At 45.0% G+C, this 16456-nt stretch overlaps 1 protein-coding gene across 1 annotated transcript in view; it reads left to right on the plus strand.

Moving 5' to 3' along the window:
* Window positions 1-14296, plus strand: part of LCMT1 (leucine carboxyl methyltransferase 1) — a 70422-nt gene extending 56126 nt beyond the window's left edge. The window contains exons 7-11 of the mRNA XM_032157163.2: window positions 691-811; window positions 5196-5297; window positions 6811-6902; window positions 11014-11111; window positions 14066-14296. Coding sequence (XP_032013054.1) covers window positions 691-811; window positions 5196-5297; window positions 6811-6902; window positions 11014-11111; window positions 14066-14088 — 436 coding nt within the window. The 3' untranslated portion in view covers window positions 14089-14296. The remainder of the gene's footprint in view (window positions 1-690; window positions 812-5195; window positions 5298-6810; window positions 6903-11013; window positions 11112-14065) is intronic.
* Window positions 14297-16456: the final 2160 nt, after the last annotated feature.

Consider the following 16456-nt stretch of genomic DNA (forward strand, 5'->3'; position numbering starts at 1 on the left):
GCCTTACTTAGCTGGAGGTTCTTCTGCAGTTTGGACAGGACTTAGCTGGGTGGTTCTGCTTGGGGTCGGGTTTAGCTGATATTCTGGAGTTCAGTCAGGTGGACAGTGGGCAGGCCAGCTAGAGTCTGGCTGGCTGTCAGTTGGGATGCCTTCTTCTCTTCCACAGGTCTTCTCCTCCTATAGCAGGCTAGCTTGGGTTCCTTCACACAGTGGTTTCAGGTTTCCAGGTGCAGCAAGAGAGCAAGCACCAATGTGCAAGTGACTTTAAAGCTTCTGCTTGCATCATTTTGCTACTGTCCTGTTGACCAAAGCAAAAGTTTCATGACCAGCCTAGATTCCAGGGGTAGAAGAATAAACACCACTCAAATGGGGGAAGCTGCCGTGTTATGTTGGCATGGTGTGAGTACACAGCAGGGGAGAACTTGAAACCATTTTTATAATCCACCACACATGCTCAACATGTTTTCATTGCCACACAAATCATTGCTCACTGCTCACGTTTTCACAGTAGAAAGCTTGGATTGTGATGGTATTCCACATGTATTCCTGTCCTGACTGGGGCTGTGCTTGCTCAGGCCTTCTGATTTCCCTGGGGCATGGACCGCCCCACCAGTACGCAACATGTGTACAATTAGAGGGTCCTGACTTGATGATAACAAATTTATGTGCCTTTTTTTTCTTCTCTTTAAGATTGCCAACACTCCTGATAGCTGAATGTGTGCTGGTTTACATGACTCCAGAGCAGTCCGCAAACCTCCTGAAGTGGGCAGCCAACAGTTTTGAGACAGCCATGTTCATAAACTACGAACAGGTAAAAGGAAGCACAGGAGAACTGGATTCCATACAGGATCCCCGTGGTGGCTTCCCTCTCCCAGCACCCTTAGGATAACTTCTCTTATTCTTTTTCTTCTGCCTCCAGCTTCTCACATACCTCCTTTATTCACCAACCTTAGTATTCCTGACCTCTTGACCTCCTGCAGACTTTTAGCCAGAGTTATTAGAACTTCTGTCTTAGCCTTTACAAAAGTTTTTCAAGTTCTTATTTTTATCATTACATGTACCATGGAGTCATAGAACATGAGGAAGGGGATTTTGGCTACCAGCGTTTCGGGGGTAGCAACTCAGATGCTGTCAGGGACAGGCAAGTGGTGTCAGTGGAGGAAGTCAGCCAGGTGTAGTAGTATAGGGTTTGGGGACTGTGGTGAAACGGAGCACCCACGTCCCATCTCACAGGAGTGGCCACTGCCCATTTACAGCCAGTTGTTATCATGTAGGCATGTGAGCCTAGAGCTGCCAGAACTCCTGATTTTTGAAAGAAGTTGGAAATGTAGGATTTTAATGTAAAATATTCTAATTTCTAAAATTACCATGTATGATTTACCAGCTGCCTGTCTACTTCTTCTGATTTATTGCAGAAAAAGTTCTGCTTTAGAGCTTTAGAATAGCTTGGGTTGAATCCTGGCCCTGGCTTGTGCTCAGCTATGTGACCTTAGGCAGCACAGCTTAATGATTGGGAGTCCATTCTCCGGAGGTGGGCATTCCTGCTGTGTGACCTGGGCAATTTACATAACCCCTCTGTGCCTGTTTCTTTCTTTCTTTCTTTTCTTTTTGAGCCAGAGTTTCACTCTTATTGCCCAGGCTGGAGTGCAACGGCACACTCTCGGCTCACTGCAACCTCCACTTCCTGGGTTCAAGCAATTCTCCTGCCTCAGCCTTCCAAGTAGCTGGGATCACAGGTGTGCACTATCACACCCGGCTAATTTTGTATTTTTAGTAGAGATGGGGTTTCACCATTTTAGCCAGGCTGGTGTGGAACTCATGACCTCAAGTGATCTGTCCGTCTCGGTCACCCGAAGTGCTGGGATTACAGGCATGAGCCACCATGCCTGGCTGGCCCTCTGTGCCTATTTCTTCATCTGAAAATAATAGTCCCTACTTCATAGCATTGTTGTGAGATATAAATGAGTTAATGTATCCAAAAGCACTGACAGTGTTGCCCAGCTGTAAGTAAGCATCAGCTATTTTTTGTTCTCTGAGCCCCAGTTCTTTGTTTTGAACTGGGTGGGCATGGTGGCTCACACATGTGATCCCAGCACTTTAGGGAGGCCGAGGAGGGCAGATCACCTGAGGTCAGGAGATTTGAGACGAGACTGGCCAACATGGTGAAACTCTGTCTCTACAAAAAATACAAAAATTAGCCAGGCATGGTGGTGGACGCCTATAATCCCAGCTACTTGGGAGGCTGAGGCAGGAGAATCGCTTGAACCAGGGAGACGGAGGTTGCAGTGAGCCGAGACTGCACCACTGCACTCCAGCCTGGGTGACAGAGCGAGACGCCATCTCAAAAAAAAGAAATCATACCCACTCTCCACATTATGGGGATTCCTGAGATGCTGGTCCGTGGCTTATCACATGATAAGCACTGATACACGCTCACTGTTTTTATTGTTTATTGCTTTTTATTTATTTGTTTGTTTGAGATAGGGTCTCACTGTATCACCCAGGCTGGAGTGCAGTGGTGGGGATCATGGCTTACTGCAGCCTCGACCGGGGGCTCAGATGATCCTGCCAGGTCATCCTCCCAAGTAGCTGGGATCACAGGTGCACACCACCACATCCAGCTAATTTTTAAATTTTTTTTGTAGGGACAGAGTTTTGCCATGTCGCCCAGGTTGGTCAGTTTTATTTTTTAAATCTCCTTTTCTTTTTTATTTTATCACACATAAGAGCAATAAGGGGACTTGTCCAGTGTCACTTAATTATGGACAGATCTAGGGCTAGCCCTTGATCTCTCAACCTCTTCCCCAGGTCCCTTCCTGCCCAGGTTCCTGTGTAGATGGTTCTCGATTGGTTGATTTTGCATCCTTCACTCTCTTTAATTGGGAGCGCTCCTCAGACTCTGTCTTCCATCCTGATGGATGGATGTAATGGAAGCTGGCTTCACTGGTCTTTTCTTTTGATGTGAATAAATCCTGGAGACCCATCTTTGCTTTCAGGATAACCACATCTGGGGAAACAAATTCCACTGTCCATACTCCACATGTTTTGGATTTGTACTGCTGCTTTCACTTTCCTTAGTATGTGTATTCTTTTGTCGAACAAGTCTTTATTCAACATCGTATGAGAGATGATGGATTCAGTGAATTCTGACCAGAGATCTTGTCACTTTGGGGCAAACCTGGGAATGTGTCAGTTTTCAAAATGTTGTCCATAGCTGTCCCTAGACTGGTTCTGCTCCCACCCACCACCCTCACCTGGTGAATAATGAACATTTAAGTTAATTCAGTAATTTACTAACACAAAATGATCAGCACCCTCACAACCATATATTAATTGCTCACATGCTTTACATTGTTTGCTTTTCCTTTTTTTTTTTTGTCTTTTAGAGACAGGGTCTCGTTCTATCACCCAGGCTGGAGTGCAGTGGTGCCGTCATAGCTCACTGCAGTCTTGAGCTCCCAGGCTCAAGTGATCCTCCCACCTTAGTCTCCCGTTAGTTAAGACTGTGGGTGCACACCACCACTCTCGACTTTTTTTTTTGTTTTGGTAGAGACGGGGTCTTGCGATGTTGTCCAGGCTGGTCTCAAACTCCTGGCCTCAAGCAGTTCTCCCACCCCAGTCTCCCAAAGCCCTGGGACTACAGGCATCAGCCACCATGCTTAGCTTGTTTTCTAATTAGTAGTTTAAGATGACAAAACTACATGGATGATAATAATTTCAATAATAATTCTAAAGCAGTGGTAGCAAATTCTTAGATTTTGCTTACTATATAGCAGGGACTATTCTATGAGTTTTACATATATTAACTTATTTATTTATGTTTTGAGATGGAGTCTCACCCTGTCACCCAGGCTGGAGTGCAGTGGCACGATCTTGGCTCATTGCAACCTCCACCTCCCAGGTTCAAGAGATTCTCCTGCCTCAGCCTCCCGAGTAACTGGGATTACAGGCGTGTGCCACTATTCCCAGCTAATTTTGTATTTTTAATAGAGACAGGGTTTCACCATGTTGGCCAGGCTGGTCTCAAACTCCTGACCTCAAGTGATCCGCCTGCCTCAGCCTCCCAAAGTGCAGGGATTATAGGCGTGAGCTACCGTGCCCAGCCTTTTTTTTTTTTTTTTTTTTTAGACAGAGTCTCGCTCTGTTGTCCAGGCTGGAGTGCAGTTGCGCAATCTCGGCTCACTGCAGCCTCTGCCTCCCGGGTTCAAGTGATTCTCCTGCCTTAGCCTCCTGAGTAGCTGGGATTACAGGCACGTGCCACTGTGCCCGGCTGATTTTTGTATTTTTAGTGGGGATGGGGTTTCACCATGTTGGCCAGGCTGGTACTGAACTCCTGGCCTCAAGTGATCCACCCACCTCAGCCTCCCAAAGTGCTGAGATTACAGACATGGCCACTATGCCTGGCCTAAAGTGGTGAGTTTTTGAAAAAGCAATAGTGTATATACTACAATGGTGTACACTAATATTGTTTCCTGGCCTTTTTCATATATAATTTTGGGTTTTTTAGATTAGTTTTTGTAATTCAAAAAGTAATACCACATGCAGAGTACAAAAATTAAAAATACAACAGGGTAGACAAGGAAAAGTAAATCTCTCTCCTGCCCCAGACTTTGGTCCTCTAATCTGGGAAGCAAGGCTGCCACATTCCAGAATTTTTCTATGTACATAGAGAGATTTTTTTTTTCCTTGAAGACAGATGGGCTCATACTATCCATATTCCTCTATACTTCACTTTTCAAGAGTTTACCCTAGAGGTCATTTCATGTCTATATCTGTCTTCCTTCTCTGTTTTCATGGCTATATATAATTTCATTGTACAAACATGCCAGGAGTTATTTCCAGATTCTTGAGTTATTTCCAGATTCTTCCTATTATACCTAATGCTGTGATAAACATTCTTGCATCTTAGCATACACGTGTGAGTGTGTCTGTAGGATAGATTGCTTTTGGTGGAATTGGTGGATCACAAGTTGAGCATTTAAAATGGTTGTATCCTGCCCAGTTTCCCTTCCAGGGCTACCCAAGTTTATGCTCCCGCCAGCACCGTGCTGGTGCCCGCCCCTCAGTCCTTTTCCTATGCTGGGTGGGCATCATCAAGCGTCAGCCTCAACTGCTTAAAAATAGGATGATGATATTTTATTTTGCATGTTTAGGAAACCCTTAGAGTAATATCTTACCTTCTCTTTCTCTCCTAGGTGAACATGGGTGATCGGTTTGGGCAGATCATGATTGAAAACCTGCGGAGACGCCAGTGTGACCTGGCGGGAGTGGAGACCTGCAAGTCATTAGAGTCACAGGTCAGAGAGCAGGGACTGGTACATCCATCTGGACCGTTAGTCGACCAAGATATATAAAGGTCTTTCTTTGCAGATATGATCATGGAGAAGCCCTGTTCAGTGCCTGCCAGCATAGGCTGCTGAGCCTCCATGTAGGCCACTAGTTCATGATGCTGGGAAGACCAAGTCCTGTTTCACCATCTTGGTGTAGAAAATACACATTTACATTTCCTACACCCTATTATTTTGACTTTGTATTACGCAAATTTTCAAACAAAGGTAGAGGGAATGGTAAAATAAACACACACGTCCCATCACCTAACTTCAGCATTTCTTATTTTAACGGTGTTATTTCCTATATTTCCCCGCAATTTTTTTGTTGATGTTGGAATGTTTTCAGGCAAATCCCAGACAGCACATGATTTCACCCCTAAATACGCATGCGAATCACCTACCAATAAGGACTTTCTTCTCCCAGGATGATGATAATACCATTTCACAGATCATACAAGTTGACAACTCCTTCATAGCATTTAATGCCCAGTTCATGTTCAGTTTCCCCAGTTGTTTAAAAAACCTTTTTTTTATAGTTGATGTGTTTGATTCAGGATTTAAACATTGTCCACACTTTGTAGATGATTGATATGTCCCTTAAACCTCTTTGACTCTATATTAACGCCCCCCCCCTTTAAAAAAGTCATTTATTTTTTCTCATAACACCTCCCACCCCTGCCCCCATATAAATAGATTCATTTTTTTGGGCGGGCACGGTGGCTCACACCTATAATCCCAGCACTTTGGGATACTGAGGCAGGCGGATCACCTGAGTTCAGGAGTTTGAGACTAGCCTGGCCAACATGGTGAAACCCCATCTCTACTAAAAATACAAAAATTAGCCGGGTGTGGTGGCACACACCTGTAATCCCAGCTACTTGGGAGACTGAGGCAGGAGATTTGCTTGAACCTGGGAGATGGAGGTTGCAGTGAGCTGAAATCAAGCTACTGTACTCCAGCCTGGGCAACAGAGTGAGCCTCCATCTCAAAAAAAATTAAATAAATAAATAGGTTCATTTTTACATGTCTTTTGTCACATAACAATTAGAGTGCTTTAAAAAACTGTCACTCATAGAAAAGTTCTTCCTTTATTTCTCTTTGGAAGTACTTTAGTGAACTTCCCCCCATTATAACAATGCTTGTTCAATATGGAAAGTTGGAAAGTTAAAAGAAGATATTAGGGTCTAGGATGGGCTTTTGAGAAAGGAGTCATCTCAGAGGAGGTCTGGTGTGCTTAAGAGCATCTCAGTACCAAGTGCACTGGCTCACACCTCTCATCCCAGCACCTTGGGTGGTAGAGCGGGGAGGATTGCTTGAGCCCAGTAGGTCAAGGCTGCAGTGAGCTGTGATCACACCACTGCACTTCAGCCTGGGCAACAGAATGAGACCTTGTCTCTTTAAAACAAAATAGTGTCTCAGATTTGTAAGCCGGTGCCTGGTAGTTCTCTAGTTCTCCATTTCTCTTCGTTGCACATTTTAGAAAGAACGGCTCCTGTCGAATGGGTGGGAAACAGCATCGGCCGTCGACATGATGGAGTTGTACAACAGGTTACCTCGAGCTGAAGTGAGCAGGTATGGGGTTGGCGAGCGTCAGCTTGATGGGCATTCATTGTGAACTCAAGGCATGGTTGCCTGTATTCTTTCATGCAGAAAAACAGAACAATATGTGGAGATTTCATTAAAAAACAAAAAACAAGGCCAGGCACAGTGGCTCACACCTGTAATCCCAGCACTTTGAGAGGCATAGGCGGGCAGATCACTTGAGGTCAGGTCAGGAGTTCGAGACCGGCCTGGCCAACATGGTGAAACCCTGTTTCTACTAAAAATACAAAACTTAGCCAGGCAGGGTGGTGCACGTTTATAATGCCAACTACTTGGGAGGCTGAGCTGGGAGAATCGCTTGAACCTGGGGCGGGGGCGGAGGTTGCAGTGAGCTGAGATCGTGCCACTTCACTCCAGCCTGGGCAAAAGAGCAAAACTCTGTCTCCAAAAATAAAATAAATAATACAAAGATTAGCCAGGTGTGGTGGCACATGCCTGTAATCCCAGCTACTAGGGAGGCTGAGGCAGGAGAATTACTTGAATCCAGGAGGCAGAGGTTGCAGTGAGCTGAGATGTGCAACTGTGTCCAGCCTGTGTGACAGAGCAAGACTGCTTCTCAAAAAAAAAAAAAAAAAAAACAAAACAACAAGACCCTAACTAGACCTATTTTGAAACAAGTTAAACACTGATAGCAGCCTGAAAGTAACTCATTAGCTATTAGCTGAGATAGGGCTTATGCCCAAACTGATTATTTTAGTGAAAACAAGCAATGACACCTGGAAAACTCCCAGAGCAACCTTGGCAGTGGAAATTTTACATAATCTCTGCTTTGGAGAGGGAGGAAAATGATGTTGTTCAAGGACGTATAAGGGGCTGGTGGATTTTTAAATGGACTTTTCTCCCCATTATAAAGGAAATCTATGCTTGTTATTCTAAAAAGTTCCTCAAGCATTATAAAGTGCATGAAGTATAAAGTAGTTGTCCGTTCTGTAGTCACACCTGGGAGGTAGCAGTTCTTAGCATATTGGGGAATATTCTTTTCCTAGATAGATAAATATTTATTGATACATAGATTTCTATTTTTTGAATCTGTGGATTCATACTACACATACTGGTCTGTAAACCACCATCCTTTTTGAAAACAATAGATTGTATTTGCCTTTACATATCAAAATATTGAGGGTTGCCATATCCCATTTAAGGGTACATAGGGCCAGGTGCAGTGGCTCACACCTGTAATCCCAGCACTTTAGGAGGCCAAGGCAGGTGGATCACCTGAGGTTAGGAGTTCGAGGTTAGGAGTTCGAGACCAGCCTGGCCAACATGGTGAAACCCTGTCTCTACTAAAAACACAAAAAATTAGCTGGGCATGGTGGCGGGTGCCTGTAATCCCAGCTACTTGGGAGGCTGAGGCAGGAGAATTGCTTGAACCTGGAAGGCGGAGGTTGCAGTGAGCCGAAGTAGCACCATTGCACTCCGGCCTGGGCAACAAGAGTGAAACTCTGTCTCAAAAAAAAAAATAGGGTACATAGTATTTATATTGATTTATGCAGATATAGTATATTGATGATCATTTTTAAGTAATTAAAAATGTCTGTAGCTGGGCATTTAGTTGCGGTGTCTTGTTTATTCATCATGTTTTCATTTCCCTGTTATAAACAGCGCTGGAGAGAACATCACCAATGTGCATCTGTGTACAGCGCTAGTGCGCACTTCAGCTCTTTTTTTTGTTATCACTCTGTGCTTCCTGATTCATGCTTCCTTCTTGCCTTTGGAGACCTAAGATCAATAGCCTTTGGTCTCTTACAAGATCATGAGAAGAATTTTTGGCTTTGCTTTTCCATATAACTTATTAACATTTAGACATATCACTGTTTTTCCCAAATATGTACATGAATAATTGGCAATGAAAGCCTAGAGGGTTTGAGAAAGTGCTGTCTCCATGTGATCAGGTCAGTGCTTCCTGGATTCTTCCAGAAGCATCCTTCCCCACAGGCTGGTTTTCATTTGCTGCATGTCAAGACAACTGTTTTGAACATCCCTGATCTGGCCCCTGAAATGGGGATGCTCTGGCACTGCTTCTAGATGCCCAGAAAGGAGCCTCTGACTAGCATCAACCACAAGGAAAGTCTCTTGCCTCCAGGCAGTCATTTGTCTCATATTTCCAGGACCTTCTGTAGACAGCAGCGTGTAACCCTCACGGGGGTGGCGGGTAAGGAGATTGGAAGGCCTTTGTCTATGCCAGGCCGAACAGCCTTTCCAGCTCTGTGAATGCACGTAGTTTGTATCTGCTTTTGCTGGAAACTGTGGAGTATAATAGGAAGTCTAAGGCGAGCCTGTTCATTGAACAAATGCTGAGTGTCTGCTGTGTGCCCGGCACTTTTCTAAGCACCAGGGATACAGCAATGATCAAAACAGGACAAAAGACATTCCTGCCCTTGGGAGCGCTCATTCTAGTGAACAGCTTAATAATTAGTAGTGTCTCCTGATAGCTGTACTTGGTAATAACCATCCTGGAGCCTTCAGTATGGTACTGGATTTTTCTAGAACTTGGTATCAGATCTGCTTTGGATGTCTCCTGATAGAATGACTTCGGAAGCAACCACATTACTTTATGTGTAGTCATTCTTACTTCAGATTTGGTCCTGAAGCCTGCATACCAAGATGGGAATGAACTCACAAATACAGAAACATGCACAGACACACATGTGTTCACACCTGTGCATACGTGCACACATATAACAGACAAGGCCTGGGCAACTGGCAGGACTCGTATGTTAGCAGTGGCTATTGTAAATAGTAGGAGTATGGATCCTGTTTCTTTTTTTATTTCATTCTGTATACTTTTTTAAAATGCCTGACTTTTCCTCCATAGTGTGTACCTATTTTGACAGAAACTTTTTTTTTTTTTTTTTTTTTTTTTTTTTTTGATAGAGATGGAGTCTTGCTGTGTTGCCTAGGCTGGTCTCAAACTCCGGGCCTCAAGTGATTCTCCCACCTTGGCCTCCCAAAGCTCTGGCATTAGAGGTGTGAGCCACTGCTCCTGGCAAACAGAAACTTTTTTAAAAATCTGTTTCCATATGTTTGTGCGTGTTTCTCTGTGTGTGTATATATTTATTTATTTTTATTTTTTTGAGACCGAGTCTCACTGTGTCGCCCAGGCTGGAGTACAGTGGCGCTATCTCTGCTTACTGCAACCTCCGCCTCCCAGGTTCAAGCAATTCTCCTGCCTCAGCCTCCCAAATAGCTGTGACTACAGGTGGGCACCACCACGCCAGGATAATTTTTGTATTTTTAGTAGAGATGGGGTTTCACCATGTTGGCCAGGCTGGTCTCGAACTCCTGACCTCAGGAGATCCACCCACCATGGCCTCCCAAAGTGCTGGGATTACAGGTATGAGGCACTTCACCCAACCTGTGTATGTATGTTTAAAAGTTTACATTTAAAAGGCTTTTTTGGAAAAGTCATACATGCATATAATTTTTTTTAAAACCAGAATAAAGTAGTATAGAGTAAAAACAACCCTCCTCACTACTGGTCTACTACCTTCTCTCTCAAGAGATAACTACCATTTCTAGTTTCTTCTGTATTTTCCAAAAGTCTGTACATATACAGACAAATTTGTCTCACTTTTTCTTTACATAGAGAGTGGTGTAATGTGCACATTACTTGCTTTTTAAATTACTCAACTTGCTTTTTAAATTCCATGATATATATGTCTTGGAGGTTATTGCATATTAATACGTATGGACCTACCCTATTTTTAAAAATGGCTGCATAGTGTCCTGTTTTGACAGTATGAATCTGCTTCAATTTACTCTGCCTGTCTCCTCCAGTTGCCACTAGATTTTCTTACTGAAGTTTAACAGCTCTTTATATAATAAGGAATTCACCCCTTTGCCACTTGAATTGCAAATATATCTTTCTAGTTTGGCATTTGTGTTTTGACTTTGTTTATGGTATTTTTTCTTCTTTTCAGTGAAAAGACATTAAAGTGGAGCCATATCATAATTACTATTTTATAGCCTTCTTCTTTCCACTTACTCTATCATAAACATTTTTTCATATCCATAACTAAGGGCCATGATCTTCATTTTCAATGCAGACACTTGCATTGTTCTATTTTAATTCTTTCCACAGGATAGAATCACTTGAATTCCTGGATGAAATGGAGCTGCTGGAGCAGCTCATGCAGCATTACTGCCTTTGCTGGGCAACCAAAGGAGGAAATGAGCTCGGTGCGTGATTGTACTTCTCTTGCCTTGACCTGGAAATAGTGAACTTTTCTTTTTCCTATTCTTTCCCTTTCTCTTTCCTTTTTTTGTCTTCCCTCTTTCTCTCTCTCTCTCTCCCTTCTTTCTTGTTTTGAGACAGAGTCTCGCTCTGTCACCCAGGCTAGAGTGCAGTGGGTGCGGTCATAGCTCATTGCAGCCTCCAATTCCCGGGCTCAAGCGATCCTCCTGCCTCCTGAGTAGCTGGGACTACAGAAGCCTGGCTAACTTTCTGTAGAGGTCTCTCTAAGGCTGGTCTTGAATTCCCAGCCTCAAGTAGGCTGGGCGCAGGGTCTCACGCCTGTAATCCCAGCACTTTGGGAGGCTGAGGCGGGCAGATCACTTGAGGTCAGGAGTTTGAGACCAGCTTGGCCAACATGATGAAACCCTGTCTCTACTAAAAATAGAAAACAATAAAAAAATAGCCAGGCGTGGTGGCAGGCGCCTGTAATCCCAGCTACTTGGGAGACTGAGGCAGGAGAATCACTTGTACCCGGGAGGTGGAGGTTGCAGTGAGCCGAGACTGCACCATTGCTCTCCAGCCCGGGCAAGAAGAGCGAAACCCTGTCTCAATAAATAAATAAATAAATAAATAATTCCTGGCCTCAAGCAATCCTCTTGCCTCAGCTTCCCAAAGTGCTGGAATTACAGGCATGAGCCACTGTGCCTGGCTGGAACTTTTCTTCCTCTCAAAATGAAAGCTATATTTGGAACTTTGGGCCCAGAAAGAACTAGAGGATCATGTACATGTATCTGTGAGCATATCCAGAGAACTTGCTGTTATATCTTGTGTGTTTTTATAGCACAAAAACCAAGAGAACTGTTTAAGCCATGTAGCCCAAAACAACCCTTGAGAGATGTACTGTGGAGTTCCTGCAGCTGGAAGGTAAAAGAGCTTGAGAGTTTAAAAAACTCCAGAAAAGTAACCAGCGTTTGTCTTTTCCATCCACTTACAACCAGGTTCACTGGATGTTAAACGCACAGATCGTTACATCTCGCTTACAAAGCCATGCAGCTAGGGGCTGAATTTTCCCTCTTCTCATTAAGGTGCACATCCCTGTCTGTGGCTGAGTAGGGCCACGGGGAATAGGCGTGGATCCATCTCTGTTTCTTGTTACCTTCATCCTGGTCCAGCTCCTTTTCAGCTGCCCCCTGCTGGGCTTGCTTCCCCCAGTGGTTAGGCTTTGAGTGTCTCTCCAGCCCGATGGAGGCCACTTTAGATCCCAGTTCTGGCCTTCAATGGAATAGCCGCCCTTCAGGCTTCCTGCAGATGTAATCCACATGACATGCGATCACAAGCAGGCAGCTGATCCGAAACAGAACTTGACAAGAGCCAAGGACCATTCCCTATGCAAAAATTCCAGGTTGACATGAGACTGATAATCAGCCCCTTTGGACTTGTCATTCCATGGATTTGCCTAGCTATGCAACTCAGCCCACACAATCCTTTCACATTTATTTTGTTTGGTTTTGTTTTTTTTTTTGGCTTTTTTTTTTTTTTTTTTTTTTGAGATGGAGTCTTGCTCGTTGTCCAGACTGGAGTGCAGTAGCATGATCTCGTCTCACTGCAACCTCTGCCTCCTGGGTTCAAGTGATTCTCCTGCCTCAGCCTCCTGAGTAGTTGGGATTACAGGCATCCACCACCATGTCCAGCTAATTTCTGTATTTTTAGTAGAGGTGGGGTTTCACCATGTTGGCCAGGCTGGTCTCCAACTCCTGACCTTAAGTGATCTGCCTGGCTCAGCCTCCCAAAGTGCTGGGATTATAGGCATGAGCCACTGTGCCTGGCTTGCACATTTGTTTTGGATTTAAAGTCATTTATTGTGAACTGAGCGCAGTGGCTTATGCCTGTAATCCCAGCACTTTGGGAGGTTAAGGCAGGCGGATCACCTGAGGTCAGGAGTTTGAAACCAGCCTGGCCAACATGGTGAAATCCCATCTCTACTAAAAATACAAAATTTAGCTGGGCGTGATGGCGCATGCCTGTAGTCCCAGCTACTTGGGAGGCTGAGGCAGGAGAATCTCTTGAACCCGGGAGGCAGAAGTTGCAGTGAGCTGAGATGGCACCACTGCACTCCAGCCTGGGCAACAGAGCGAGACTCTGTCTCCAGAAAAAAAAAAAGTCACTTATTGGTGTATTTTTATATTATCCTCCTCTTAATTATATTAAAAAATACTTCTTAGTAGGAAACTTGAAAGCTTCTAAGAAGTGTGACAAAGAAAATCCACCTGTATGCCTGTCAGTCAGAGATGACCTCTTGTGACTTTCCCCTTCCTCTCTATTTCTAAATAGTGTTTTGTTTTTATATTGAGTTGAATTTTTATATTTATGCAACTTTGATTTCAAGTGTTTTCAATTTAATATTATAACATTAGCGTTTCCCCCGGCGATTAAAAATGCTCAATGAGCATAATTGTAATGGCTTTATAATATTGTATTATGTCACTATGGCTGAATTAATTTTCCCATATTTTTGGAAATGTAGATTATTTGTAATACTTTTAAGTGAACTCTAGTTCTTACAAAGGAACAATATATTGAGCATTTTAATGTCAGGAATTTATTTTGTCCCCACTGACCCGTGGCTGCTTTGGGACATCAGTGCTTGTCTGTGTGTGTGGAAGATCTGTATCTGCCTTTGCTCAAAGTTCAGCACATAAAGGGTAGATTTTTGGCGTTAACTGCAGACAGTCCATAAAGTGTTATAATGCTTTCTTAATCCTTTTAAAACCACCCATAAACACAGTCTTGCCCAACCTTTTGTTTCCTTGCGAAGCCTCATTTTATGTAGCAGGAGGGTGGTGCTACAGTGGTCAGCAGTGTGGCTGGTGCCCCTGAGCCAGTCACTGGGGGTCCTCTAGGGGCCTCTGTTCCTGGCCACCAGAGTTTCCTAATGGTGTCTGTGTGTCTCTCCCCTCAGGGCTGAAGGAGATAACTTCTTAATCTGTCAAAGGCTTATGCCGAGCCAGAAGCCGAAGCCACTTGCCCTCCTGGAGGAGACCTGTGAGCTCCCTGAGCGGTAGGCGGGCCTCTTCCACAGGTCTCATCCCACATTCTTGAGAAGCCTCGGTCACTACAGTGGTCGCACATGTTCCTCTTCCTGTTCCTGTTGACATGTCGTTGTTTAAATAAATCTCACTTGCCACCAGTCGCCTGTGGTTGGACCTCTGCTGGCTGCCACTGCTCATTCTGTGCCCCATGGGTTGGGTGAGCCAGGGTTCACCTTTGTGTTAGCTAAAGCCAAGGACCCCAAGTCTGCTTTGACCTTGGCTTACTCCCTGTGAGTCACACCCGGCCCATGACCTTGAGTCCATTTTAGGATCTATCCCTCACATGCTGTTCATTGCAGCACATGACATTGTGCCTCACACCCTGACCCCTGGCCTCCACCAGATGCGAGGCTAGTGCTCTTCTCGGGCTCCTGTCTCCGCCCTGGCCACACTGGCCTGCTCAGTTGCCTCCTTCATCTTGGTCATGGTGGCAGGCTGAAGAATGGCCCCTAAAGTGTCCATGTCCTGATCCCCCAGAACCTGTGAGTGTGTGTTACCTTCTGTGGCAAAGGGGCTTTGCAAATGGGATTAGGGGTTTGAGATGAAGACGTGGTCCTGGGTTATCCAGGTGGGCCTGATGTGATCACCCTGATGGGGTCCTCATTTCCTCATTAGAGGGACAGACGAGGCTTCAGAGTCAGAGGAAGAGGGGCCCAGACAAGAAACGGGCAACCAGGGGATGCTACCTAGGGCGATAGCAGCAGACCCTCCCTTGGCCTCCAGCTGGAACTGCCTGCCAACACCTTGATGTTAGCCCAGAGAAATTGATTTCAGATTTCTCACCTCCAGAGCCGTAAGAGAATACATCTGTGGTGGTGGTTTTTTTTGTTTGTTTTGTTTTGTTTTGTTTTGTTTTGTTTTGGAGATGGAGTCTTGCTCTGTTGCCCAGGCTTGGAGTGCAGTGGCGCAATCTCGGCTCACTGCACCCTCCGCCTCCCAGGTTCAAGTGATTCTTCTGCCTCAGCCTCCCAAGTAGCTGGGATTACAGGTGCATACCATCATGCCTGTCTAATTTTTGTATGTTTAGTGGAGATAGAGTTTCACCATGTTGGCCAGGCTGGTCATGAACTCCTGACCTCAAGTGATCCGCCTGCCTTGGCCTCCCAAAGTGCTGGGATTACAGGTGTGAGCCACTGTGCCCAGACTGAACTGTGGTGTTTTGAGCCACCAAGTTGGGGGCTTAAACTTATAGCCACAATTGGAAGTCAGTGCAGTTATGAGACAGGTTCATAGGGCCCCTGAGTGATGACCTCATATTTCAGAAGCATAAGGCCTGTCCCATACCTGTCTGCTGAACTTCCTGAGTGATGGGTAGGCCTTGTCTACAGGGACTTCTTAAGTTATGTGACTGGCGCTGTGAGCCTGAACCTGCATGTGCAGGGCGGCACTGCAGAAGCCCCCAGCACTCTCCTCTGCTAGAGAGGTAACAGCCCCTCTTCTACCATTCAGAATCCTTAAATCAGTGTCCCCTAGAGTGTGGGCCCTGCATCTCTAGTGGCATGCCAGTTGATGGGATGTGTTCCTATCAATAAATACCTGTGATAAAATGTATAAATTAGGTGCAGTAAGATTAGCAACAATTTAAAAAAGAACAATTATAACAATATGTTAAGGTTATGTGAATGTGGTCTTTGAAGATATCTTAACTGGCCGGGTGCGGTGGTGCACGCCTGTAATCCCAGCACTTGGGGAGGCCAAGACAGGCAGATCATGAGGTCAGGAGTTTGAGACCAGCCTGGCCAACATGGTGAAACCCCCTGCCTGTAATCCCAGCTCTTTGGGAGGCTGAGGTGGGCAGATCACAAGGTCAGGAGTTCGAGACCAGCCTGGCCAACATAGTGAAACCCCATCTACTAAAAATACAAAAAAAAAAAATATCCGGGCTTGGTGGCAGGCATCTGTAAGGCAGGAGAATTGCTTGAACCCAGGAGGCAGAGGTTGCAGTGAACTGAGATTGCGCCACTGCACTCCAGCCTGGACGACAGAGCAAGACTCCATCTTGGAAAAAAAGAAAATATCTTAGCTATACTTACTTATTTTTGGACCTCAGGTAACTGAAACCTTGGAAAACAAAACCACAGGAAAGGGGGAACTCTGGTATATGTACAGCATTACCAGAAACAATGTTTACTTTTTTTTTTTTTTTTTGAGATGGAGTCTTGCTCTGTTGCCTAGCCTGGAGTGCAGTGGCACAATCTCAGCTCACTGCAAGCTCCGCCTCCTGGGTTCACGCCATTCTCCTGCCTCAGCCTCCCAAGTAG

Source organism: Hylobates moloch, unplaced genomic scaffold (genome assembly GCF_009828535.3).
Source record: "Hylobates moloch isolate HMO894 unplaced genomic scaffold, HMol_V3 SCAFFOLD_6, whole genome shotgun sequence".
Classification (NCBI taxonomy): Eukaryota; Metazoa; Chordata; class Mammalia; order Primates; family Hylobatidae; genus Hylobates; species Hylobates moloch.